This window comes from Leucoraja erinacea, chromosome 42 (assembly GCF_028641065.1).
Source record: "Leucoraja erinacea ecotype New England chromosome 42, Leri_hhj_1, whole genome shotgun sequence".
Classification (NCBI taxonomy): Eukaryota; Metazoa; Chordata; class Chondrichthyes; order Rajiformes; family Rajidae; genus Leucoraja; species Leucoraja erinaceus.
Genome location: NC_073418.1, coordinates 535,426 through 561,927, shown reverse-complemented (window position 1 = coordinate 561,927; position 26,502 = coordinate 535,426). Strand labels below are relative to the sequence as shown.

General features: G+C 41.9%; 1 protein-coding gene across 1 annotated transcript in view; it reads right to left on the bottom strand.

Annotated features, from left to right (window-relative positions):
• The window catches only part of LOC129714817 (uncharacterized), a 102,406-nt gene that overhangs the window by 30,164 nt on the left and 45,740 nt on the right, over nucleotides 1-26,502 (bottom strand). The window contains exons 28-40 of the mRNA XM_055664659.1: nucleotides 24,525-24,551; nucleotides 21,601-21,636; nucleotides 19,956-19,973; nucleotides 17,290-17,325; nucleotides 15,402-15,428; nucleotides 14,132-14,167; nucleotides 11,113-11,130; nucleotides 9,945-9,980; nucleotides 8,658-8,684; nucleotides 6,233-6,268; nucleotides 5,565-5,582; nucleotides 1,977-2,012; nucleotides 334-351 (exon numbers count right to left, since the gene is read on the bottom strand). Of these exons, the coding sequence (XP_055520634.1) occupies nucleotides 334-351; nucleotides 1,977-2,012; nucleotides 5,565-5,582; nucleotides 6,233-6,268; nucleotides 8,658-8,684; nucleotides 9,945-9,980; nucleotides 11,113-11,130; nucleotides 14,132-14,167; nucleotides 15,402-15,428; nucleotides 17,290-17,325; nucleotides 19,956-19,973; nucleotides 21,601-21,636; nucleotides 24,525-24,551 (369 nt within the window). The remainder of the gene's footprint in view (nucleotides 1-333; nucleotides 352-1,976; nucleotides 2,013-5,564; nucleotides 5,583-6,232; nucleotides 6,269-8,657; nucleotides 8,685-9,944; nucleotides 9,981-11,112; nucleotides 11,131-14,131; nucleotides 14,168-15,401; nucleotides 15,429-17,289; nucleotides 17,326-19,955; nucleotides 19,974-21,600; nucleotides 21,637-24,524; nucleotides 24,552-26,502) is intronic.

The window sequence follows — 26,502 nt, the reverse complement described above, 5'->3', positions numbered from 1 at the left end:
AGTCCTGAAAGGCGCTCTAGGAATAAAATGTATTATTAGTATTCTTATGGAATCTACGATGTTATATATCACCGTTGTAATTAATTACAATTAAATGATCTGTGGCAATGTAAAACTGATTTTTATACATTTTCTGAATGAAATTTAAATTGATCAAGTAGTACCAGCAGAGCCTAGCAATAGAACATTCTGATGAGCACAAGCTTGTTCAATGATCAGAAATGTACTCCGTACGCCCCGGATGGGCTGGCGAAATGACCATTTGAATATGAAAGTAGCATTCTTTCAAAAGTCGTAACTATTCGAAATATTTAATATAATTTTCCAACTTACCAATGTCCTTATCTGACTCTGTTATACATGCATGGAAAATATAATGGTTATATTGTAGAACAGTTCAGAAAGTCCTTATTCGTTGTTTTATTTGAATAATTGCAATTCCCATACAATATGTCATCTAGAATGAAAAATTATTATATTGTATATTTCACTTGAAAATCTTGTGAGCGTTCTGGATCCAGAGTGAATACTCTACATGTTTAAAATAGGTAAGAACAATGAAAACAATGTACTCAGCTATTGAGAAATTGAACAACTAATTTTGCATTAAATTTCATGCCCTGCCAACCACAATCAAGTGCATTGAGCTAAGAAATGCAAATCTGTAATTCGAAACAAAGCAAGTACAACATTGCTTAGCCTATGCACATCGACCGAACACATCTCCGCAGAGCGAAACGGCGTTATTCTAGGTCAAATGTTGCCACTTTTTAGGAAAGATAGTTAATATCATTTTAGGAATGGAGGATAGATGCACTATTATTTTTAGTCCAATGCCAGTGACTGACATACTAGGAAGTGGCGTGTGGAGTGCCGCAAGGCTCGGTGTTGGGGCCGCAACTGTTCCCCATATATATTAATTATTTGGAAGAGGGAATTAGGAGCGACACTAGCAAGTTTGCGGATGACACAAATCTGGGTGGCAGTGTGACCTGTGAAAAGGATGCGAGGAGGTTGCAGGGTGACAGGTTGAGTGAGTGGGCAGATGCGTGGCAGATGCAGTATAATATAGATAAATGTGAGGTTGTCAACTTTGTTGGCAAAACAAGGGGGCAGATTATTATCTCAATTGGGTTAGTTTAGGTAAGCGGGAGGTACAGAGAGACCTGGGTGTCCTTGTACACCCGTCACTGAAAATTGCCGTGCAGGTGCAGCGGGCAGTGAGGAAAGCTAATGGAATGTTGGCCTTCATAGCTAGAGGATTTCAGTATACGAGTAGAGAGGTTCTTCTGCTGTTGTATAGGGCTCTGGTAAGACCACATCTGGAGTATTGCCTACAGTTTTGGCCACCTAATTTGAGGAAGGACATCCTTGTGATTGAGGCAGTGCAGCGTAGGTTCACGAGATTGATCCCTGGGATGGCGGGAATGTCATATGAGGAAATAATCTACAGACCAGGCTTGTATTCACTGGAGTTTCGAAGGATGAGGGGGAATATTATAGAAATATATAACATTATAAAAGGACTGGACAACCTAGATGCAGGAAAAATGTCACCAATTTTGGGCGAGTCCAGAACCCGGGGCCACAATCTTAGAATAAAGGAGAGGCCATTTAAGACTGACGTGAGAAAGACATTTTCACCCGGAGAGTTATGAATTTGTGGAATTCCCTGCCACAGAGGGCAGTGGAGGCCAAATCACTTGATGGATTTAAGAGAGAGTTAATTAGAGCTCTTGGGGCTAGTGTCAAGGGATAAGGGGAGAAGGCAGGCACGGGTTATTGATTGCGGACGCTCATCCATGATCACAATGAATTGTGGTGCAGGCTCGAAGGTCCGAATGGCCTCCTCCTGTACCTATTTTCTATATTTCTACGTATCTGCAATATTTATCTTCAATTTTTCCTGAATATTTTCGGCCAATAATTTGTCCTGAACGATGACGTTAGTATAACATATATGCCGCTATTCTTACCGAGGTCCTTTAATTGCCTTTTTAATTTGGTGATTTCTGGAAAAAAAAAAGTAGGTTTAGTTTGCTACCGAAAGCATTTTGCGATATCTGCATATCATTATGTCCTTAGAGGCTAATTATTAATATGCTAGCAAATAAGTTGTTATAATTTTAGCAAAAAAATATAATGTATGCGGTTTTCATTTTAACCATCGCATTTGTCAAGGCGAACAAGGTGGGAGAAGGCGGAACAAAGTTCATGGTCAATCTTCTTATTGAACGAGTTTAAAACGCATAGCTAAATTATGTCACGTTTTGCACTATCATCCATTTACCAAACAAGTAACTAGCAGAACAATATTGCGAAGAAAGTCAATACCATCCATTCTTCCTGGAGCAGCTGAGGAAAAGCTTCCGTTGCAACTCATGAACACGAGCAATGGTCAATTGAATTCCTTGAAAAGGTTTAGGATGTTTTGATCCAAAACTATACAGGGATTACTGTGTATTCAAATCGTTCATGGAAAACGAGAGGAACTGGAATGAAGTGCTATTAAATGTTTTTGACAACTGTAACAAGATACAGTAAGTACAATTATTTACTTACAATCCATCAAACGTTATCATACACGAGAACAAATAACACACGATTCCAACAGGTAATGGAATATATAGAGAGAGAATGCTGAATACAGCATCACAAAGTCACAGTTATAGAGGAAGAACAGGTAAAAAAAAGTGCAAGGGCTACAGTTTAAAATATCGGGTCTACGTCCTTAGCTTTCGCGAGGTCCGTGAAAATCCTCTTCTGCTGGGAGAAAATAATCCTTGATTATTTGGCTGCATTCCCTGTCAGCGAGGAGACTAAATGTATTCGATGGGTAGTTGGGGTGAAGTTGGTTTGATTAAGAGCACTGCGGGTGGTTTGTAGGATGGAAAGTTCCATGCAATTTGTCGTGATCTTGAGAAGACATGTTACCAAATTAAGCTGTGATGCATTCTGAGATGATACTTCCTATAATGCATCTATGGATGGATGTTTCTCCGCTATTCAAGAAGGGAGCTAATCCAACGAGGGGAAACTGTGAGCCCGTTATCTTGACTCCAGTGGCCGGTAATATATTAGAGTCCAGTAATCGCACGAAGTTTCCCAAAGCATAGAATCGCATGATGAAATAGCCGTAGTTAGTATAGTTTGAGAAGGGGCGATGTGTCTGTTGGAATTACTTGAGGAAGCAAATAGCAGGAGAGACAAATGAGAGTCGACGAATGTAGTTTACTTGGATTCTTAGAGGTTCTGATAAGTTACCACATGTGAGGCTGCGGAACATGATGACAGTTTGTGGTATGGATGGAAGCAAGCAATGAACGGCTGAATCGTAGAAAGTATTGAGTGGAAATAAAGGGATATGTTTCAGGTTAGTTGCCGGGGATTAGTGGTCTTCTCCTTGTGGTCGGTGTTGGGTCCACTAATTTTCCTGCTTTATTTTACCGATTTTGATGATGGAATTGAAGGCTTTGTGGACAGATTTGCGGATGATACGAAGATGGTTGGAGGGACAGATGGTGCAGATGAAGCAGAGTGTCTGCTGAAGGACGGACAGGCTTGAGAAGTGGACAAAGAAGTGGCAGATGGAATGCAACTTAGCAAAGTGTGCGTAACTAAGTGTTGCTAAGTTGAGTATAGGAGGTTCTACTGCAGTTCTACAGGGTATTGGTGAGACCACACCTGGTGTACTATGGACAGTTTTGGTCTCCAAATTTGAGGAAATACATTCTTGCCATAGAGGGAGTACAGAGAATGTTCACCAGACTGATTCCTGGGATGTCAGGACTTTCATATGAAGAAAGACTGGATAGACTCGGCTTGTACTCGCTAGAATTCAGAAGATTGAGGAGGGATCTTATAGAAACTTACAAAATTCTTAAGGGTTTGGACTGGCTAGATGCAGGAAGATTGTTCCCGATGTTGAGGAAGTCTAAGACAAGGGGTCACTGTTTAAGGATAAAGGGGGAAATCCTTTCGGACCGAAATGAGAAAAATATTTGTCACACAGAGAGTGGTGAATCTCTGGAACTCTCTGCCACAGAAGGTAGTTGAGGCCAGTTCATTGGCCATATTTAAGAGGGAGTTAGATGTGGCCCTTGTGGCTAAAGGTATCAGGGGGTATGGAGAGAAGGCAAGCACAGGATACTGAGTTGGATGGTCAGCCATGATCATATTGAATGGCGGTGCAGGCTCGAAGGGCCGAATGGCTTACTCCTTCACCCAGTTTCTATGTGTCTATGTTTCTATGTCATGCACGTTGGCTGTAGAAATACAGGCGTAGACTATTTTCCCAATAGGGAGGACATTCAAAATTCGGAAGTGCAAAGGTAATTTGAAGTGCTGGTACAGCATTCCCAAAAGGTTAATTTGCAAGGAATGCAAATGCAAGGTTAGCTTTTATTTCGAGAGGTTTATAGTATAAAAGTAGAAATGCAATGCTGAGGCTGTGTAATGCGCTGCTCAGACTGCAATAGGACTTTCCGAGCAGTTTTGGCTCCCATTTTTGAGGTGGAATGTGCTTACGTTGGAATGGGTCCAAAGGTCATTTACGAATATGATAACGGGGAAAATGACGTCTGAGAAGCATGTGACGGCTCCGGGGATGCACTCACTGGAGATGGGATCTCGATAAAACTTGCAGAATATGAAAGGCCTGAATAGAGTGTACATGTTGAGGATGTTTCACAACAAGTGGGAGAATCCAGGACCAGAGGTCATGGCCTCAGAATTAAAGGACGTACATTTATATAGAAGATGAAGACGTATTTCGTTTGGTAAACGGCGGTGAGACCACGTATGTCATTGCTTCATATGGTCTTGGAGGTTACGTCTAGTCCTTTGACAAATGCACTTATGATCAGACAAGCCAAACTTGCAAAATGTCATTAAAATTGTTAAAGTGTCAATGACAGTTTCTAAATATATTTTTTTCTGCGCTTAACTACCATTTACCTACCATGCTTTGACCTACCATTCTTCCTTGACTGACTCGTTCACCCAACTTTGGTTTCCATATTTGTGAACTGCCTGAGACGATGGGGTGGTATAGTGTCTCACGGCTTTTGAGAATCAGCTATTCGAGTGAAGGTTCAGAATGCTACGAGGAATGTGCTGGTAAATGAGATTGGTATATTTGGATTTATGTTTGTCAGCATCAGCATGTTGTTCCTACTTCTCCGCTATTCAGCTCTATATTCTACGACAAAATTACAATATTTATCAATTTCGTTATGGGTATAATAGATGGGAAGCGAGCGGTAGATTTTAAGTCTTAACACATGTATGTGGCCAATTCTATTGCTGAAAACATGACGGCAGAAACGGTAGTAAAGGTCTGGACCCGAACTTTATCCCGTTCATTCTCCCCAGCGATGCTGCATGGCCCGCTGCGTTATTCGGGAATTCCGTGTCTATCTTCGGTGTAACCCGGCATCTGCAATTCTTTGCTATACAATAGTAAGCTGTGTTTTATTCTAATGACAGGTAATGAGATTGTGCAATATTTGACATGGTTTATTATAATAGAATATGATGTTCTATTTCTCGCGGTCATAGCTTACCTGCATCTTTATCTATCTCTGTTTATGAGTGTATAAAATGTTTAAAAACATGTTAAACGGTACAAAGTACATTAAGTCCCCCGTTACATTTTCTCTGTTGCACACAATACACACATATATTACGTTGTGCCTGGCATTCAATAATAATTTCACGACACTAATATAATGCTTTCGTTAAAGAGGTGGCAATATGCCGCAGCGGTAGAGTTGCTGCTTAACGCATCAGAGACCAGCGTTCGATCCTGACTACGGAGCTGTCAGTGCGAAGCTTGTACGTTATCCTCGTGAACTGCGTGAGACTTCTCCGGTAGTTCTGGTTTCCTGGCACGCTCCAAAGTGATACAGGTCTGTAGCCTAATTGGCTCGGTAAATATGTAAATTGTCCCTAGTGTGTGTGTTAAAAGTTAGTGTGCTGGGATCGCTGGTCGGTTTGGAGTCAGACGGCCGAATGACGAGATTAACTCTAAACTAATCTAAACTAAAATAGATTGGGAACGTCGTAATATTGACCATAATATCAAGTTTCGGAAGATATACAATTAAGCTTAGCAAATTATCTGCTCCCGTGTCCAAGAAAAGGGTATGAGCTAAAACGAAAACAGTTCATATTAACTAAACTATTGGTTTTCAATTACATGTTTCGTATGAAATAAATCCATGTCCCTTACCCAACTGCTCGCAATCAGATTTCTGCTTCTTTTTTTCTAGAAGAAAGATACAATATTGTTTTACCGGTCCTTATCTGAACGTATCTTTAACATGAATGATCCTATTTCAATTTCCAAAGTAACAGGGAAATCAACTTGGTGGTCCATATATTTGCAGGCCAGTGAAGCAACGACGAAGCTGAATACACTCCAGCCAACAATGACTCTCAGTGCGCAAACTAAAAATCACAAGGAATAAAATCATGAAGAATAGCCGCACAGATACTTTCGGCCAGAGAATGTGAATCGAGGACCATGTTTCCCGCTGTGGGCAAGTTGGGCCGAAAGGCCTGTTGCCACGCTGTATCACTCTATGACTCTCTGACTAAAAACTAATTTTACTTCACTTCACAGATAGATTGGACATATCGAGAAACTTGGCACGATCCAAGCGTGTGAATATAATTACTCCATTTAGATTCCTGGCCGTTACTGGCAACGCCATAATATATGACACAACCCTAACTGAAATGTAGAAAGCGGGAGACAGTCACCCATCAGAATTGCTGCAGATTCCCAGCCGAAGACATTCATGTATGTTCTTGACTACGACGAGACTACGACAATATACGCCACGGGAAGAGGGGTTTGATTTAAAGTGCGGAAATCAGAAATGCACTTCATGGGCTGATGCCCTTATGTTTATGGATATCATTTTGGAACTGATCTCTAAATGTTACATTTACTGCACTGCTGTACGTTTGTAGACAATACATTCTCTAGCCACGTGGCGCTGATGAGAGACGGGTTGAAGGTTTATTTCGTGGGTTTCCGTTGTAGGAGGAGCTGAGAAGCCTGGGTGTTGGTGGAGCTACATTCATAGAGTTATATAGACTTACAGCGTTGAAACAGGTTTAAACCTGCCGACATTGGCCAGACTTTTCCATCTATCACGCCATTACACTCCATAATGCAGTTACCTGCGTTTGTCCAATATCCTTCAAAAGTTGTCATATCCATGTACCTGTCTACATGTTTCGAAAACGTTGCGATGGTACCTGCCTTAACTCCCCCCGCTTGTAGCTTAACACCATAAACCAACCACCCTTTGCGTGAAAAAGTTACTTCGCATATTCTTGTTAAATCTTTCCAGCCTCACCGTAAACCTCTGACCTCTGGTTCTCGATACCCCTACTCTGGGCAAGTGACTTACCCGCCCTATTCCTCCATGACGTTACACACCTATTTAAGATCACCCCTCGTCTTCCTGTGCTCCTTGAGTCCAAGCCTGTTCAACCTTTCTGCATAGCTCGGGCCCTCAACTTCTCGCAACATCCTCGCAATTCCTCTGAGCACTGTTTGCAACGTGTAAATCTTCTCTGCACCCTCTCTAACTCGGAAATGTTCTCTGCACATTCTCCAGCTCGACTCTGCACCCTTTCCAGATTCATGCACGAAAATGAATGCTACTTCTGAATGTCTCTCGTCTATTTATTTTGGGGCCTGGCAAAATATGGAATCATAAGGTGGAAAATGTCGTGGATTGGAATTGCTGTAATTTTGTAGCTGTAATCGACTTTCTGGTAAATGGTGAGAAGGGGAAATTAATATCGGTCATCTGCAAAACAGATTATTTAACTGCCTCTTCTTGGAGATGGTCATCAGATATTATTTGCCACTAGATTTCTTCTACGTGACGTAGCAGAATTGTCGTGGAACTCTAAACATCTAATGGTCCACCCCGCCTCTTGGTTTTACTTCTTATGTGGCTGGGCAGACAGGAACCATACATTATTCAGGTTGCTTGCCTCAGTTCACCCCATTCGATGTCCTCATGTTACATTTTATCTCACAACCCATCTTCTTTTGGGCAGGAGGGTACAGACACACTGGACGTCTCGCTGTCACGGCCTAAACATGTCAATGAATTAGCGGTCTGGAATGGGAGGAAACGAACTCGACCTGCATTGGTCGGATTTTTTATTTACTTATTGACCGACCACTGCGAAATATTTGAAAACAACGGAAGATCTCGATAACTCGATTCTAGTCTTCAACGACACGTGCGTGTGTTGCTTCCCTGAACTTTCGAACTCCAAGACGTGAATGACTTGAAAACTACAACGGAACTCGAGCTTTCCAGGTAACATTTATTGCGGAGGTGATTTGCCCAACCAATGGCAAACTACCAGTGCACGGCTGACGTAATTGCTGACTTGAGCATTATGTGGACCAACCAGCTTTGACAAATGTAAACAGGATGAATGTAAGATATAAAATATGCACAGCTAAACATGGAAATGGTGTCTAAACCCACAACTGAAAGATGGTTGAATTACATTTCGTACATTGATCATTGGTCATCCCGTTATCCATTGCCACCAAAGAAACGTTTCTAATCGTCGCAACTAATCATTTTAAAATTGTACATATACTGATTATTTACCTCCTTCACATTTTCGGTGTTCATCCTCTGTGAAACAAAGAAGCATTGGAGCATTGCTTATCTCTATAGATATTCATCTACGAGCCAACGTTGAACAATTACTAAATTGAGTCATTGGAATCATCGAAGATAGACAAAAATGCCGGATTTTTGCTGGGTAACACGTGTAACATGTTTTCACTCAGAGAGTTGTGGAATTATTTGCCACTGAATGCAGGGGAGGCCAAATCACTGGATGTTTTCAGGGGAAGTTGGACAGAGCTGATCACCTCCGCTCAGTCCGCCAAAGCCAACCTGATCTCCCGGTTGCGAAACAATTTAAACCCCGCCTCCCAAAGAGGGACGAAGGGCCAAGCTGGCCATCCGCGAGTCAAGGCGCCAGACGGTGCCCGACCCGGCTGCCTGTCCCTTTTCAGGGGATACGTCCGTGCCCGGGTGTGGATAGAAAGGGAATACGCCCTGTCTACGGGCACCCTGAGGGAGTTCCGCGACCGCTGGGCACCGAGGGGGATTGAATGTATCCTGGACAAGGATTGCAATATAGTTGTTTAGCAGTTGCTTAGCATATTTCTTCATCTTGTATCATGGTGGTGTTTTGTTTTGCTGTGTTATAAATACTACTTTAATTTTTGAATAAATATTTTTGATTTAAAAAAAAAAGAATTTTAAAGAGTGAACAAGATTAAAATTGATTGCCTTCCATCACAATGAGGAACGTGGGGTATCTGCTGTGGTGGATGTTTATGTTAACTTTCATGCCGTTGTGTGGCTTGTTATTTTTTTGTATGGCTGTATGGTAATCGAGCTTCACCGAACCTTAATTGGGACACGTGAAAATAAACAGATATTTGAAACGTTTGAAATCCGTTTGAAACACATTCCAACATTGACCTTTCTTCCCTGGGCCTCCTCCATTGTCAGAGTGAGGCCCCGCGCAAATTGGAGGAACAGCACCTCATATTTCGTGGACAGTTTACACCACAGCGGTATGCACTTTGACTTCTATGCCATCAAGTACCCTTGCATTCTAACTCTCTTCATCACCTCCCCCTTCCCAGTTCTCCGACCATTCTTAATGTCTCCGACTGCATTTTATCCTTATTGATTTGTTGTTCCATTCTCCCAACCAAGAATTATATATACACCATTTTATTTGATCTTCATTCCCTGTGCCCTGTTTTCTCATTTTACACTTTTTTTATCGATACACTTCCATATCCATGGCTTACACCTGCACCTAATATCTATGTTTCTATTACAAGGGAATACTTTTATAATTTGGCAAACCTGCAGTTTTTGCGCGCTCCGTCTGCTTGGTGATTTCTGAAGGAAGAAGAGCAACATGTCAATGCAGAATCCTGAATAAATTGTCTCGTAAGTAACTTTGTATTACTCGGCCGTGAAGAGCGGCCCGAAATATGGCATTAACTTCCATGCTCATCTTATACATATATATGTTCATTCTGTACTATAATCGTACAAACGATTAAAGAGAATCACCAAGAAATGTAATGGGACCGTTCAATTCACTTTCCGAACACCGTCGTTGGATGGTTGTGGTCAATTGAAAGAGAGAGATGGAGAGAGCGGACCTTCTCACCAGAAGGTGACGACTCTGACTTGCAACCACCGAAGATTGAACTGGACGAACCGAATACTCATCCGGCACTGGATTGCAGAATTTTAGACTCGTGCCATTGCCTTGCATAAGCAATGATTTAGTCAAGATTGATGCTTGCGAAATAAACTGATAGTGTTTTTTCAGATGGATGAGGATATTGTCCAAAGGGGGGGAGAGAGAGAGAGAGAGAGAGAGAGAGAGAGAGAGAGAGAGAGAGAGAGAGAGAGAGAGAGAGAGAGAGAGAGAGAGAGAGAGAGAGAGAGAGAGAGAGAGAGAGAGAGAGAGAGAGAGAGAGAGAGAGAGAGAGAGAGAGAGAGAGAGAGAGAGAGAGAGAGAGAGAGAGAGAGAGAGAGAGAGAGAGGTAAGAGAGGAGGACTAGAGCAGAGCCGAACGGATGTAAATATTGAATAGATTGTTGGATAAGAGGAATATAGACAAAGGTTTTTCCAGGATATTGTCGCGGAATTTAATGCAAAGGTGATAATAATTCGCTGTTATTTCTTACATTTATATAATTAAAGGAATTAATAGGCAACTGTATGTCGAAAGGCAAACTAGTGGTCTGATGTTGGTCAGATCAGGTGTGAATATGATGAAACCAAAGGGGGTTGGATAACATAATCACATGTAAAATGCCATACTAAGCGAATTGGCGAGACTTAGGGCAGCAGATGGTTGGCAGCTGTCCCGATAGCACATGTGCAGGATCTGGTTGCAGGTTACACAAGGTTAACATTACTGATGGCAGCGTTGACCACAATCACTGCCACTAGTATTTTTCCATTTGATATAAACGTTTCAATGCGCGTAAAATGTAATTTCGTTTGCACTCACCGGCGTCCTTGGCCTTTTCTGTTTTTTATGGGTAAAAACAATAATTGTATTAATACACAAAATTGTCATGTCAACAGACACTATATACAAATAATCTCTAAGTAAATTGATGGTAAGTTTAAGTGAATGTGTACATTCCGCTTCGAACATTTTAACATATTATCTAGAACGATGCATGGCAAGATGTGCGTTGCCTGATAATACAAAAGTTAGTGGTTTCGCAGATAGTGAAGATGGTTGTGAAAGATTGCAGCAGGATCTGGATCGATTGGCCAGGTGGGCGGAGGAATGGTTGATAAAACTATCGTATAAAGGTGCGAGGTGTTGCATTTTGGGACGTGTTACAAGGGCAGAACCTACACAGTAAATGGGAGGCCTTCGGTCAGTGTTGTAGAGCAGAGGGATCTCGGAATACAGGTGCACAGTCGCAGGTAGATAAGGTGGTCAGAAAGGCTTTTTGGCACGTCATCAGTCAGTGTATAGAGTGTTGGGAGGTCATGTTGCATTTGTATTAGACGTTCGTGAGACCGCATTTAGAATATTGTGTTCAGTTCTGGGCACCATGTTATAGGACATATATTGTCAAGCTTGAAAGGGTTCAAGAACATATTTATGAAAATCGTACCAGGACTAGAGGGTGTGAGCTATAGGGAGAGGTGTAGCGTGGGTCTATATTCCATGGTGCGCAGGAGTTTGAGGGGAGATCTTATAGTGGTACACAAAAGCATGAGAGGAAAAGATCCGGTAGATGCACAGAGTATTTTGCACAGAGTTGGGGAATCGAGGATTAGAGGAAATTGGTTCCAGGTTTATATCAACGGGCCGATGGTGGAAATGGTCAGGAGCTTCAAATTCCTGGGCTCTGAAAATCTTCCCTGGTCCGAGAACACTGATGCGATCATAAAGAAACCATATCAGCGCCTCTACTTCCGAGAAGATTAAGAAGAGTCGGTATGTCAAGGAGGACTCTATCTAACTTCTACAGGTCCACAGTCGAGAGCATGCTGACTGTTTTCATCGTGGTTTGGTTCGGAAACTTGAGCGCCCTTGAGCGCAAAAGGCATCAAAAAGTAGTAAACACTGCCCAGTCCATCATCGGATCTGACCGCCCATCCATCCAGGGGATCGATCGCTGCCTCAAAAAGCCTGGCAGCATCATCAAGGACCCACACCATCCGGGCCATACACTAATCTCCCCACCACCTTCAGGAAGATTCAGGACCCTGAAGACTGCAACGGCCAGGTTCGAGAATAGCCTATTCCCCACAGCCATCAGGCTATTAAACTCGGCTCGGACAAAACTCTAAATATTAATAGCCCATAGTCTGTTTATTTGCACTTTTTCAGTTTATTTATTCACGTGTGTATATATTGATACAATGGTATATGTACACACTGATCTGTTCTGTATTCGTGCCTACTATGTTCTTGTGTGCTAATGTACAGCAATGTTTTTAAAATCCCATCAGCGACACATAACAATATACTATCTTGATCTCTTGAACTATTGAGGTGAAGGGGAAAAGGTTTAATACGAATCCGAGATTTAACTTATTCACACAAAGGGTGGTGGGTGTATGGAAAAATATGCCAGAGGAGGTTGATAATCCCATCGTTTAAGACACAGTTAGACAGGTGCATGGATAGGACAGGTTTGGAGGGATATTGGTAAAGCTAAGGCGTGGGATTAAAATAGACAATAGACAACAGGTGCGGAGTAGGCCATTCGGCCATTCGAGCCAGCACCGCCATTCAATGTGATCATGGCTGATCTTCCCCAATCAGTACCCCGTTCGTGCCTTCTCCCGATATCCCCTGGCTGCGCTATTTTAAGAGCCCTATATAGCTATATCTTGAAAAAATAATAATTTGCCTTCGGGGGCAGAGAATTCCACACTCACCACTCTCTGTGAGGAAAAGTGTTTCCTCGTCTCCGTTCTAAATGGCTTACTCCTTATTCCTAAACTGTGGCCCCTGGTTCTGGACTCCCCCAACATCGGGAACATGTTTCCTGCCTCTAGCGTGTCCAAACCCTTAATATTCTTATATGTTTTAATGAGAATCCCTCTCATCCTTCTAAACTCCAATAGTGTACAAGCCCAGCTTCTCCATTCTCCCAGCATATGACAGTCCCGCCATCCCGGGAATTAACCGAGTAAATCTACGCTGTACTCCCTCAATAGCGAGAATGTCCTTCCTCAAATTAGGGGACAAAAACTGTACACAATACTCCAGGTGTGGTCTCACTAGGGCTCTGTGCAACTACAGAAGGACCTCTTTGCTCCAATATTCGAGTCCTCTTGTTATAAAGGCCAACATGCCATTCGCTTTATTCACTGCCTGCTTTACTTGCATTCTTACTTTCATAGACTGATGTACAAGGACCCCCAGATCCCGTTGTACTCCCCCTTTTCCCAACGATGCAATTTAGATAGTAATCTGCCTACCTGTTTTTGCTACCAAGGTGGATAAAGTCACATTTATCCGCATTAAACTTCATCTGCCATGCATCTGCCCGCTCCCCCAACCTGTCCAAGTCACCCTGCACCCTCATATCAACCTCCTCACATTTCACACTGTCACCCAGCTTTGTGTTATCTGAAAATGTGCTAATGTTACTTTGAATCCCTTCATCCAAATAATTGATGTATATTGTAAATAGCTGCGGACCCAGCACCGAGCCTTGCGGTACCCCACTAGTCATAGCCTGCAATTCTGAAAGGGACCCGTTAATCCCCACTCTTTGTATTAATGGAGCGGGGACAGTGTTGCCGGGTGTGGGCGAGCTGCGCCGACGAGTCTGTTGCCACGCTGTATCTCTCTATGTCTCTACGACTATGATTACAAACTAAAACGAGAGAAAGGTGATTTTCGATGATATGTTAATCCATAATACATATTTAAAGGGTACTTTTAAATGTATACATGGACATTTAAATACTTAAACGCTTATATTTATATTTATATTCATTTTGCAAAAAATAAACAAACATTGCGAAGTTATATATCCCTCCCTTACCAGTGTCCTCGCAAGTCTTTTTGAGTTTCTTCAATTCTGGAAATGGAGGCACATATGTTATTTGAAATATTTCAAAAATCCAAGTGACGTTCCATATGAGGCGCTGAATACTTTCCTTGTCTTTATTTTAACATATGTTAAATACGTCCACTGTGTTTTATATATGACATTTTTTAATTGTGATGTAATTGTGCAAATAAACACAATTGCTGTTATTATATTGTCGGTTTTCACCTGCGTAGATGCAGTCTCGTCGAGTGGAGCGAAAATAAACACTGCACTTCAACCGCAGACGGAATGTCTGTTGTTTAATATACATAGAAACATAGAAACATAGCAAATAGGTTCAGGAGTAGGCCATTCAGCCCTTCGAGCCTGCACCGCAAGTCAATATGATCATGGCTGATCATCCAACTCAGTATCCCATCCCTGTCTTCTCTCCATACACCCTGATGCCTTTAGCCACAAGGGCCACATCTAACTCCCGCTTAAATATAGCCAATGAACTGGCCTCAACTACCTTCTGTGGCAGAGAATTCTACAGATTCACCACTCTATGTGTAAAAAATGATTTTCTCATCTCGGTCTGAAAAGACTTCCCTCTTATTCTTAAACTGTGGCCCTACTTCTGGACTTCCCCAACATCGGGAATAATCTTCCTGCATCTAGCCAGTCCAACCCATTAAGAAGTTTGTAAGTTTCAATAAGATCCCCCCCCCCCCCCCCAATCTTCTAAATTCTAGCGTGTACAAGCCGAGTCTATCCAGTCTTTCTTCATATGAAAGTCCTGCCATCCCAGGAATCATTACATCCCAGGAAACATTCCATCATACAAAGTCCATCATTCATTACTTTGCTAGTCATGGAACCATTTCGTTTCATTTCTGCAGCCAAACGTAAAATGATATGCAAGTTTAACTTTCCACATTGCAGTCAAATGACTAATCCCAGAAACTACTAAACTAATTCCCGCTGCAGAGTTATTTACTTTCAATTTAAGCTTTACTATTGCTTATTTTAGAGCTTTAGCGCGGAAAGAGGTCCTTCAATGAGATGTCTCTTTTTTAGCATCTCTGTCCAAATTTTCATCAAATATATAATTCGCATACAACTCATGAAATAAACGTTTCCTGCCCACTATTAACAGAAATCCACGCAAACACCTTCATAATTTCCTGATCGGATGTTTCTCTCGTTGAAAGAAAATATCATCAGAGCAAGTCGGAATACGGCAGCACACAAATGTAACAATAGACGCATAATGATTTACCTTCTTCTTTTGCCGTGGCTAGGTCCTCTATTTAAGCAAAAGACACAGATAATGCATCAAAATTAACCAGGATTACGATGACCAAAAGAAACATGAACTTACCCTGCTCGAAATAAGAACGTGACTACAATTTAAAATGTGTCTAGTAACATACAACGTTCTTTCAGTGCGTGCGTATGTGTGTTTTGGAGCCGAGTTAATTGATGAAGAAAAACTATCAAGAATATATCAACATTGAACAAAGAAATGAACAGCACAGGAACAGGTTTTTTGGGTCTTGGTGTCCGTGACGAACCTGACGCCGATTGGTTACTTAAGCCCAGACATCCACGTGCATTTCAGAAATGCCACTATGTCATTTTGCTCCACGAACCCTGGCAGCACTTTTAAGGCATCGTGCATTCTCAGTGTATATACATTTGGCATACATATCCCCTTTAATTGTTCTCCTTCACCCATTAAAGCAATGCTGCACTCCCTCAATGGCAAAAATGCCATTCCTCAAATTAGGGGACCAAAACTGTACACAATACTTCAGGCGTGGTCTCAGTAGTGTTTTGTAAAACTGCAGTAAGACCTCTTTGCTCCTATATTCGATTCCTCTTGTTATAAAGGCCCACATGACATTCGCTTTCTTCACTGCCTGCTGTATCTGCATGCTCTCTTTCATAAACTGATGTACAAGGACCCCCAGGTCCCGTTGTACGTCCCCTTTTCCCAACGACGCAATTTAGATACTAATCTGCCTTCTTGTTTTCGCTCCCATAGTGGATAACCTCACATTCACCTGCCATGCAACTGCCCACTCCCCCAAACTGTCCAAGTCACCCTGCATTCTCATAGCATCCTCCTCACAATTCACACTACCACCCAGCTCTGTGTCATGTGCAAATTTGCTAATGTTACTTTGAATCCCTTAATCCAATCATTGATGTATACTGTAAATAGCTGCGCCCCTGCTCCGAGCCTTGCGGTACCCCACTAGTCACTGCCTGCCATTCTGAAATGGGTCCGTGAATCCCTATTCATTGATTCCTGTCTGCCAACCACATCTCTATCCATTTCAGCACTCTACCGCCAATACCACGTGCCCTAATGTTGCCCCCACGCACTCCACCTCCTATGTGGGACCTTATCAAATGCTTTCTGAAAGTCCAGGTACACCACATCCACTGGTTCTCCCTTGTCCATTTTCCTAGTTACATCTTCAAAAAATGCAAGAAGATTAATCAAGCATCATTTCCCCCTCAGCAAACCAATGTGGGGGGTGCGTCAAGGAGAAAAGCCGCATCTCAGTCTAGGTAAGTGACACTTCTGATTTCACCTTTTCGCTCTCAAATATCAGATTAAAACTCATCGTGTTATGGTTACTACCTCCAAACCTTAAGTTCCATTATTTAATCTGGTACATTAGACAACACTAAATTCAGAATTGCCTTCTTTCTGGTAGGCTCTAGTACATGCTGCTCTTAGACTCCATTCTGGTGGCAGTCTACAAACTCCCTTTCTTGGGGTCCAAAACCCACCCGATTTTCCCAGCCTATCTGTATATTCAAATTCCCCATTACCACAGTGGGATTACAATTTTAATTCCTGCTGCAACTAGCATCCTATATCCAGGCTAATGTGTGTGGGCCAGTGGATAACTCCCATCAGTGTCTTCTTACCTTTCCAATTCCTCAATTCTATCCACAGCGACTCTCCATCGTCAGTTCCGATGTCACCCATCGCAGTTTCGGCACCAGCGGTATTTCAATAAAATTACCGCAAATATGTTACTGCAAACGATGATGGCCCATGAACATATTCAGGAAGGGGGAAATGTTCTGAAGAATAAAACATATTCATCTATTAAGAAAAAGAAGAATGCGCTTATACAATTTCATACCAGCTTCTTTTAGATTTGCCTTCAATTTTTTAATCTCTGTGTAATGTGAAGAAATGAGAGACATTAATATGATATTAGGAACGATAAACTGTCGTGAGCCAAATAAATGTTAAGCTTATACCGCGACAATCGAACATTTTCCTACGTTACAAGATAGCATATGTCCGTCAGCATATCTGGAAAAATAAATTCTTCACAAAATATTGGAATAATTCAGCGGGACAGGCAGCATCTCTAGACAAAAAGAAATGGGGATCTGTCGGGTCGAGATCGTCTCCCATTGATCTTATCCAGAGATACTGCCTGTCCCGAGGAGTTACTCCAGCATGTTGTGTCGATCATCGGTTTCAAATAACATCTGCAGGTCCTACCTACACACGAGAAATTGTTCACATTTGTTGACCAATTATCTTACATTGAGTTCATTGAATGGTCACTTTTAAATAATTCATGTTTCTTATGGATATGTTGGTACTGACAAGACAAATGGAGCATTTGTGACAGTATATATTCAAAGCCACCCTGTCTTCTCACAAAAGGCTGTAACAGAGAAAGGTTGAACAAGTTAGGGCTTTATTCTTTGGAGCGCAGAAGGTTAAGGGGGACTTGATAGAGGTTTTTAAAATGATGAGAGGGATAGACAGAGTTGACGTGGATAAGCTTTTCCCACTGAGAGTAGGGAAGATTCAAACAATGGGACATGACTTGAGAATTAAGGGACTGAAGTTTAGGGGTAACATGAGGGGGGACTTCTTTACTCAGAGAGTGGTAGCTGTGTGGAATGAGCTTCCAGTGAAGGTGGTGGAGGCAGGTTCGTTTTTATCATTTAAAAATAAATTGGATAGTTATATGGACGGGAAGGGAATGGAAGGTTATTGTCTGAGCGCAGGTATATGGGACTAGGGGAGAATATGTGTTCGGCACGGACTAGAAGGGTCGAGATGGCCTGTTTACGTGCTGTAAATTATTATCTGGTTATATGGTCATATGGTATCCGCTAAACCCCCTTGAAGAAGACTGAATACATATGCAAAATAATAAGAATGTAGCATGCAGAGAGAAGCAACAGATTTGGATTGCGACCTATAACATAGTTGCCGATGGAGGAAATGTGAAATAGAATGTAGAAAATAATAGATCAGATAGCGCCGGTGGAGTGCGCAAAATAAACGTTATAGCTGCAAGTTGATGACATTTTCATTGGAACTGCTGGGTAAATGATTTGTTGCACTGAATATGAAGCTTGGCCTCGTTGCTTTGTTCCAGGCCTGAATACAGCGACGGTTTTTGTTTAAACTGTCCAGCTCGAGGTGGAATGGCGCTCCCGTCGGAGCGGCCCAGCTCGAGGGAGGAACGGCACTCACGTGAGGGCGATCCGGGTTGGGGCTGGAACCGTGCTCCGGTGGCTGGGTTACCGTCCTGGCGGCGGTGACCCGAGTCCGGGGTTCAGCCGCGGGCCGGCGGCTGCGTCGGCTGGACTGGAGGGCGGCAGCTTCGACCACCCCGGGCCGCGGTGTTTGAGCCGGCCCGTTTGCGGGGTTCGGTGAGCTGCGGGACTGTTTGTGCCATCGCCCGGTGGGGAATCGCCTCAGTGCAGAGGGAGAAGAGGAGGGAATAGACTGCAGCCCTAAGATTTTAGCCTCCACCACAGTGAGGAAGTGCTTGGAGGATACACTGTGGTGGATGTTAATGTGTGTTGTTTATTATTGTATGATTGTATGTATGACTGCAGGCACGAAATTTCGTTCAGACCGTAAGGTCTGAATGACAATAAAGGAATTCAATTCAATTCAATTCAATTCAATTAATCATGGCGCCAAATACTTTCCCATCTGTGGTGCGAACGTATGATAGATAATGATGCGGCATTACACATTGCTAAAACACTTGAACATGTAGTGATCTTTTCTGATTTATGTAAACTATTTGTGAATATTTCGAAAACTCGTATGCTTCTGAAATGGGCGAGCGTCAGGGTTTAGAGCCATTATTCCTGAAGATCATTTCAGACTTTGAGGGATAAATAAATAAATATATATGAATAAAAAAAATAAAGAGGACATGTCTTACTGCGACGAAAGCAAGCCGGGAGTTACAGAACGACATAGACTACAACGGTAGGTGCCTCATATAATGGTAAATGGTAACTTTACTCTCGATATTGATAAATACATAAAATGGAAATATAATTCACCGGTACAGTATGTTTTTTTTTTAAGTGGGCAAGATCAAGTTTAATCCGATCCTCTCTGGTCAATCACATTCTTACTCAGCTCGTATAATAGGTGGGCAGATCAGTTTGCTATTGGATCACAATCGCCGAATAGAATCGAAGGGCTACAATGGGGAATTCCAAAACCAGGTGGTCTCAGTATCGTTCTCATTTATGAGTGGATTCTATCATCATCGACATTATTAAATGAGGAAAAGGCTGTAAATATATATATCAAATATGACTAAAATTAAAAAGTTCACAAATAATTGACAGCTATAGACATTACTTTAGAAAAATCACCAACAGTGGCACGCAAAATCAAAATAAAAAGTCGCAGAATAATTTTCAGATCAGGTGAGCTAACTGTATTTAAACACCACAGTCATTTGGGTTATTTTTTGATTTAGCTCACATTTTTACTCTCACGTTTTTAAGCTCCATTATGCATTACCTGCATCCTTTTCATTCTCTGTTCATAAGAATATGAAAAGAATAATTGCAATATAAATCAACATAACACATAACAATTTGTACCACACTTACGATGGGCGTCTTCTGGTTTAGGGCGAACACAGATATGTATTGAATTAGCTGTGTGTGCGATCACTGAAACAAATGACGTTTCAAGTGCCCCCCAACAATCTGTTTCTTCCCTTATTTCCACCTCGTGTAAACCTGAAGCGTTGGTGACATGGAATAGTTTACACTCGCACAGAACAAGGATCGTAGAGGTTTTGCTCCCACAACGTTGATCGGGCGCTGGAGCACAAGGCTTCTGACAATAGGCAATAGACAATAGGTGCAGGAGGAGGCCATTTGGCCCTTCGAGCCAGAACCGCCATTCAATGTGATCATGGCTGATCATCCCCAATCAGTACTCCGTTCCTGACTTCTCCCCACATCCCCCGACTCCGATATTTTTAAGAGCCCTATCCTGCTCTCTGTTGAAAGCATCCAGGGAAACTTCCTCCACCGCCCTCTGAAGCAGAGAATTCCACAGACTCACAACTCTCTGTGAGAAAAAGTGTTTCCTCGTCTGCATTCTAAATGGCTCACTCCTTGTTCTTAAACTGTGGCCCCTGGCTTTGGACTCCCCCAACATCGGGAACATGTTTCCTGCCTCTACCGTGTCCAAACCCTTAGCGATCTTATATGTTTCAATGAGATGCCCTCTCGTCCTTCTAAACTACAGAGTGCACAAGTTCAGTTGCTCCATTCTCTCAGCATATGAGAGTCCCGTCATCCCGGGAAACAACCTTGTAAACATACGCTGCAACCCCTCAATAACAAGAATGTCCTTCCTCACATTGGGGGACCAAGACTGCACACAGTACTCCAGGTGTGTTCTCACTAGAGCTCTGTACAACTGCAGAAGGAACTCTTTGCCGCTATATTCGAATCCTCGTGTTATAAATGCCAACATGCCATTCGCTTTCTTCAGTGCCAGCTGTACCTGCATGCTTCCTTTCATAGGCTGATGAACAAGGACCCCCTGATCCCATTGTACTTCCCCCTTTCCCAACTTGACACCATTTAGATAGTAATCTGCCTTCCTGTTTGTGCTACCAAACCTCACATTTATCCGCATTAAACTTCATCTGCCATGCATCTGCCCACTCTCCCAACCTGTCCAAGTTACCCTGCATTCTCATTGCATCCTCCTCACAGTTCACACTGCCACCCAGCTTTGTGTGATCTGCACATTTGCTATTGTTACTTTGATCCCTTCATCACCACCTTTGGAATTATCTTTGCACCGTGATTGCATTCACACGTGGACCACGGCGGGTTAGAATAATTATCTTTTGTTAATTTCCATTCATGTGTGGTTAAATGAAGAAAATGGTAAATGGTCATAGCAATTTGAGGAGTATTAGAGTGGAATGCGATTAAATTGTCAGCCAGCATGGTCTCGATTGTAGGACATTGCTTTCCTCTATGTTAAAAATATATAAATATGCTTCGGTGCCAAAGATATAGTAAGCAAATGTTCAATGAGAATTGCATGTATCATCTATACACATTTTCGAATTAAATGTACCAGTTTAATTTCAATTCTTCTCACTTACATCTTCCAAACTTCACATTAAACTTACCCATAACTGTACAATCAGCTGTCTTCTTCTTTAATTCTGGAAGTAAAAATATTTGGTTTACATTTCACCGTTGATACTAGAACATATATCTGACAGATTTCAATTCAAGCTATTTACGTAATAATGTGTTTAAAAGTTCAGCTCTCAATTATTGACATTCTTCGATTCGAAATATGTATTTGAAGTAAGCGATGTGTGTGGGGGGGATTAGCTCAACCATCCATACAAATGGTTAAATGACTGAAACTTGGCTTTCCTTTAAAAAGTATATTTAAAAATAAAACAAATATGCATTATTGAAATTTGTACTTTCAGACTCAATGCCACCAACACTAGAAATATCCTTCCAGTTCACTTAAAAAAACATTTGACAAATATATAGGACAGCATCCATCATATGGTCGAATTAGTTAACACTCTCAGCCCCAAATTATATCCACGGGAATTTCTGGCGCATTTGCAATTAGTACTTTTTTCTTTTTTTTAAAGCAACAAGTCAATGATACCTAAGACATCGAATGATAATCGTAGCCATAAACGAACGAAAAATCAACAAAACATAAAAAATAAAATAAAAGTAGCTTCGAAGATCAAGGTTTTACGAAGGGGAAATCATGCTTGACTAATCTACTGTGATTTTTGAGGGGGTAACTAGGAAAATGGGCAAGGGAGCGCCAGTGGACGTAGTGTACTTGGATTTACAGAAAGCATTTGATAATGTACCACATAGGAGATTAGTGGGCAAAATTAGGGAACATGATATTGGTGTAGAGTGCTGACATGGAGAGAAAATTGGTTGGCAGATAGGAAACAAAGTATAGGGATTAACGGGTCCCTTTCAGAATGGCAGGCAGTGAATCCTGGGGTATCGCAAGGCTCGGTGCTGGGACCGTCTTTACATCGTGGGTGGAAAACCTGAGCATCGGTGAGAAACCACGCGGTCCCACGAGAATATACACCCCTCCGACAGCCAACACCCTTAGTAAGTATCGAACCCGCGTCTCTGGCGCTGTATGGCGGCTATTGTACACCAGCGCCATTGTGCTGCCCGAATGGTTGTTGCATTCAAAAGTAAACTGATTCCTGGTTCTGGAAAATAATATATTTTCTCCAAATGAGAATTGCTTCTGAAGGATGAAGTAGGTGTACATTTTCTTTTTGCAGTTATCCTTAAGTAATGCTTTATTGTAATTACTCGATGCATTTTTAATACTCGAATTGCTAAGTTGGAATTGTGAATACTGCAGGTACAACTCACATTTATGCAGTTGACCCTATTTAAAACGGACCAGCCATTGGCCACTGTTACCGTGCTTGAAAAGGGAACAACTGAATATACTTCATGGAGGAATTATTTTGGGTCGCATGTTTTTGTTGGTATGAAAGCTGTCTGAGAATTTTGGAACTTTAAAATCTGTATAGATTCCGCAACTCTAAGGCACTGAAAATGAAATGGTTAACGGAAGACATGCGAATCTGATGTAAAATCCAAAAGGAATTTACCGAAATAATTAACATATTTAACTTAATTGAAGGAATTGTTAGCAACTCTGTACCTTGATCGGCAAGCCTGAGATCTCCTTTGTTTGCAGCCTCAGCCGTAACACGAGGTCCAACATGTTTTTACAGAACGATATTCTTGCCATAGAGGCAGTACAGAAAAGGTTCACCAGACTGATTCCTGGGATGGCAGGACTTTCATATGAAGAAAGACTGGATAGACTCGTCTTGTACTCGCTAGTATTTAGAAGATTGAGGTGGGATCTTATAGAAACTTACAACATTCTTAAGGGGTTGGACAGGCTAGATGCAGGATGATTATTCTCGATGTTGGCGGAGTCCAAAACAAGGGGCCACAGTTTAAATATAAGAGGGAGGTATTTTAGGACCGAGAGAGAAAATCATGTTTTACACAGAGAGTGGTGAATTTCTGGAACTCTCCATGCCACAGAAGGTAGTTGAGGCCAGTTCATTGGCTATATTTAAGAGGGAGTTAGATGTGGCCCTTGTGGCTAAAGGGATCAGGGGGTATGGAGAGAAGGCATGTACAGGATACTGAGTTGGATGATCAGCCATGATCATATTGAATGGCGGTGCAGGCGCGAAGGGCCGAATGGCCTATTCCTGCACCTATTTTTCTATGTTTCTAAAATCCAAAAGCAATTTCCAGAAATAATTAACATATTAAACCTAAGTGAAGGAATTGTTAGCAACTCTGTACCTTGACCGGCAAGCCTGATCTCTCCTTTGTTTGCAGTCTTAACAGTAACACGAGGTCCATCATGTTTTCTACTGAACGATATTTAGGGTAACGCTAAAACCCCAGGATCATTTTGCTCTGTCGTTCCATCAAACGTGAGATGATCATCCAAGAATGTTTCCCCCGATATGTAGTAGAATGTTTATAATTGTTTTACAATAACAATTTCCTCCAACAAAGTGCCTAAATAACAGATGGCATCAGTTCTCAAAATTGTCGCGTCATTTCCTTTTGGAATCAGAACCATCACCTTGGATTGTCCAGCTGTTTTGTAAACGGATTGCTCACCAAAGCTACGGTTTACCCTCAGAAGTATCATAGGGCGTGAACGACAGTGAAATATCTTGGAGAGACATGTGAGCGCCCTGCATTCACCAGATTATTAGTCTCCGAGTTGTACTCACTGCCCTCAAATTTCTCTCATTGATTTCAGTTCAACGGTTCAATTAGTCAAAATAAATTCTGGGCGCCAACATTCTGATCTCGATTTTCAAAAGAAATTGATTTCTTCCTCATCACTTCAAAAATTCTACCGTGCCAATTATATACAAAGCACCCCTGTAGCAATATACATTATCAAAAATATGAATCACGTCTATTGCAAACGCCAGAGCTGTTCAGTAAGTTCCAACTAACGAGTATTAAAGTGGAATAGATAATTTACCTGCTTCTTTCTTTACAAGCTCATCCTCTATGAATAAAAGAAATGTCGAAATATCAAGGAAAATGGTTCGAATTATGCATGTCGCCAAGAATATTTTTAATGGAGGTCCTAATGACACATATTTCTATTTAGAAGCAGAGTAAAATAGAGAATTGGTGGAGGGGGATACCCTTTGGCCCTTCGGGTCGGCAGAAGGACCACACTACACCTACTATCAAATCTTCTCGTTAAGAAGGCCAACATGCCATTAGCTTTCTTCACTGCCTGCTGTACCCGATGGTTTACTTTCAGTGACTGGTGTACAAGGATACCCAGGTCTCGTTGCACTTCGCTTTTTCCGAATCTGACACCATTGAGATAATAATCGTCCTGCTTGTTCTTAACGCCAAAGTGGTAAACTTTACATGTATCTCCATTATACTGCATCTGCCATGCATTTGCCCACTAACTCATCCAATCCAAGTCTCCCTGCAACCTCCGAGCATCCACTTCGCAGTTGACACCACCACCCGGCTTCGTGTCATCTGCAAATTTGCGTGTGTTACTTTTAAATCCCATCATCTAAATCATTTACAATATATATTGTAAATAATACCGCCCCAGCAACGATCATGGTGGCACTCCACTCGCCCCATTCCGCATACCTGGCCAACCATCCGCCATGCATCCACAAGTCCTTCCTTCTTCTAGTTTTGTGCAATTTTGTTTCCTGTCCCATCCGCCCGCAGAGGGACCCGTAACCCCTACATCTTCAAAAAAACATGCCATGTCATAAACTTTGCGTGTGTTTACTTTTAATCCCATCATCTAAATCATCTAACCCGCCCCAGCAACGACCATATGGTGGCACTCCACTCGCCACAGCCTGCCATTCCGCCAGGGACCCGTATATTCCTACATTTCATGGTGGCACTCCACTCGCCACAGCCTGCCATTCCGCCAGGGACCCGTATATTCCTACATTTTTGTTTCCTGTCTGCCAACCATTTGTCTATCCATGTCAATAACTTACTCCGAATAACAAGTCCGCTAATTGTGCCTACTAATCTCCTGTGCTGGACCATATCAAAAGCTTTCTGAAAGGCATGAAACACTACATTCACTGGCTCTCCTTCATCAATTTTACTTGTCACACCCTCAAAAAATTGCAGAAGATTAGTCAAGCAGGAATTCCCCATCAGTAATCCATGCTGATTTGGAGCAATCTTTACTGCTATACAAATGCGCCATTATTACTTCTTTAATAATTGATTCCAGCATCTTCCCGACCACCGGCGTCGGGCTAACTGGTCTATAATTTCCCGTGTTCTCTCTCGCTCCTTTCTTAATATGTGGGATATCATTAGCTACATACTAATCCACAGGAACTGACCCTGAATCTATAGATCTTTGGAAAATGAACACAAATGATTCCACGATTTCTAGAGCCTAGTCTTGAGTACACTGAGATGCAGACAATCAGGCCCTGGGGATTAATCAGCCATCAATTCCATCATTCTACCCAATACTATGTCTCACTTATTGCAAATTTCTTTCAGTTTTTCTCGCCTAATGCAAATTTCTTTCAGTTCCTCTGTCTCCCTACTTCCTCTGCCCCCTAGCAAATCTGGGAGATAGTTTGTGTATTCCTTAGTGAGGAAAGAAACAAAGTACCTCTTCAACTCTTCTGCCATTTCCTTGTTCCCCGTAATAATTTCACCTGCTTCTGCCTTCAAGTGCCCACATTTGTCTCTACAAAACTATTTTCTGAACACGCCTAAACTAAACATACCCTTACCATCCTTATTGATGTTTTTCGCCAGATTACCATCCTACTTCATCTTTTTACCCGTATTGTCCTTTCGGTTACCTCTTGTTGCCCTTTGAAAGTTTATCAATCCTCTGGCTTTCCGCTATTATTGGCTTTGTTTGCTTCCGGCTACACTTTGCTATTTATTTTGTCCATTTGAAAAGACGGTTTGTACGCCGAATGATCTGT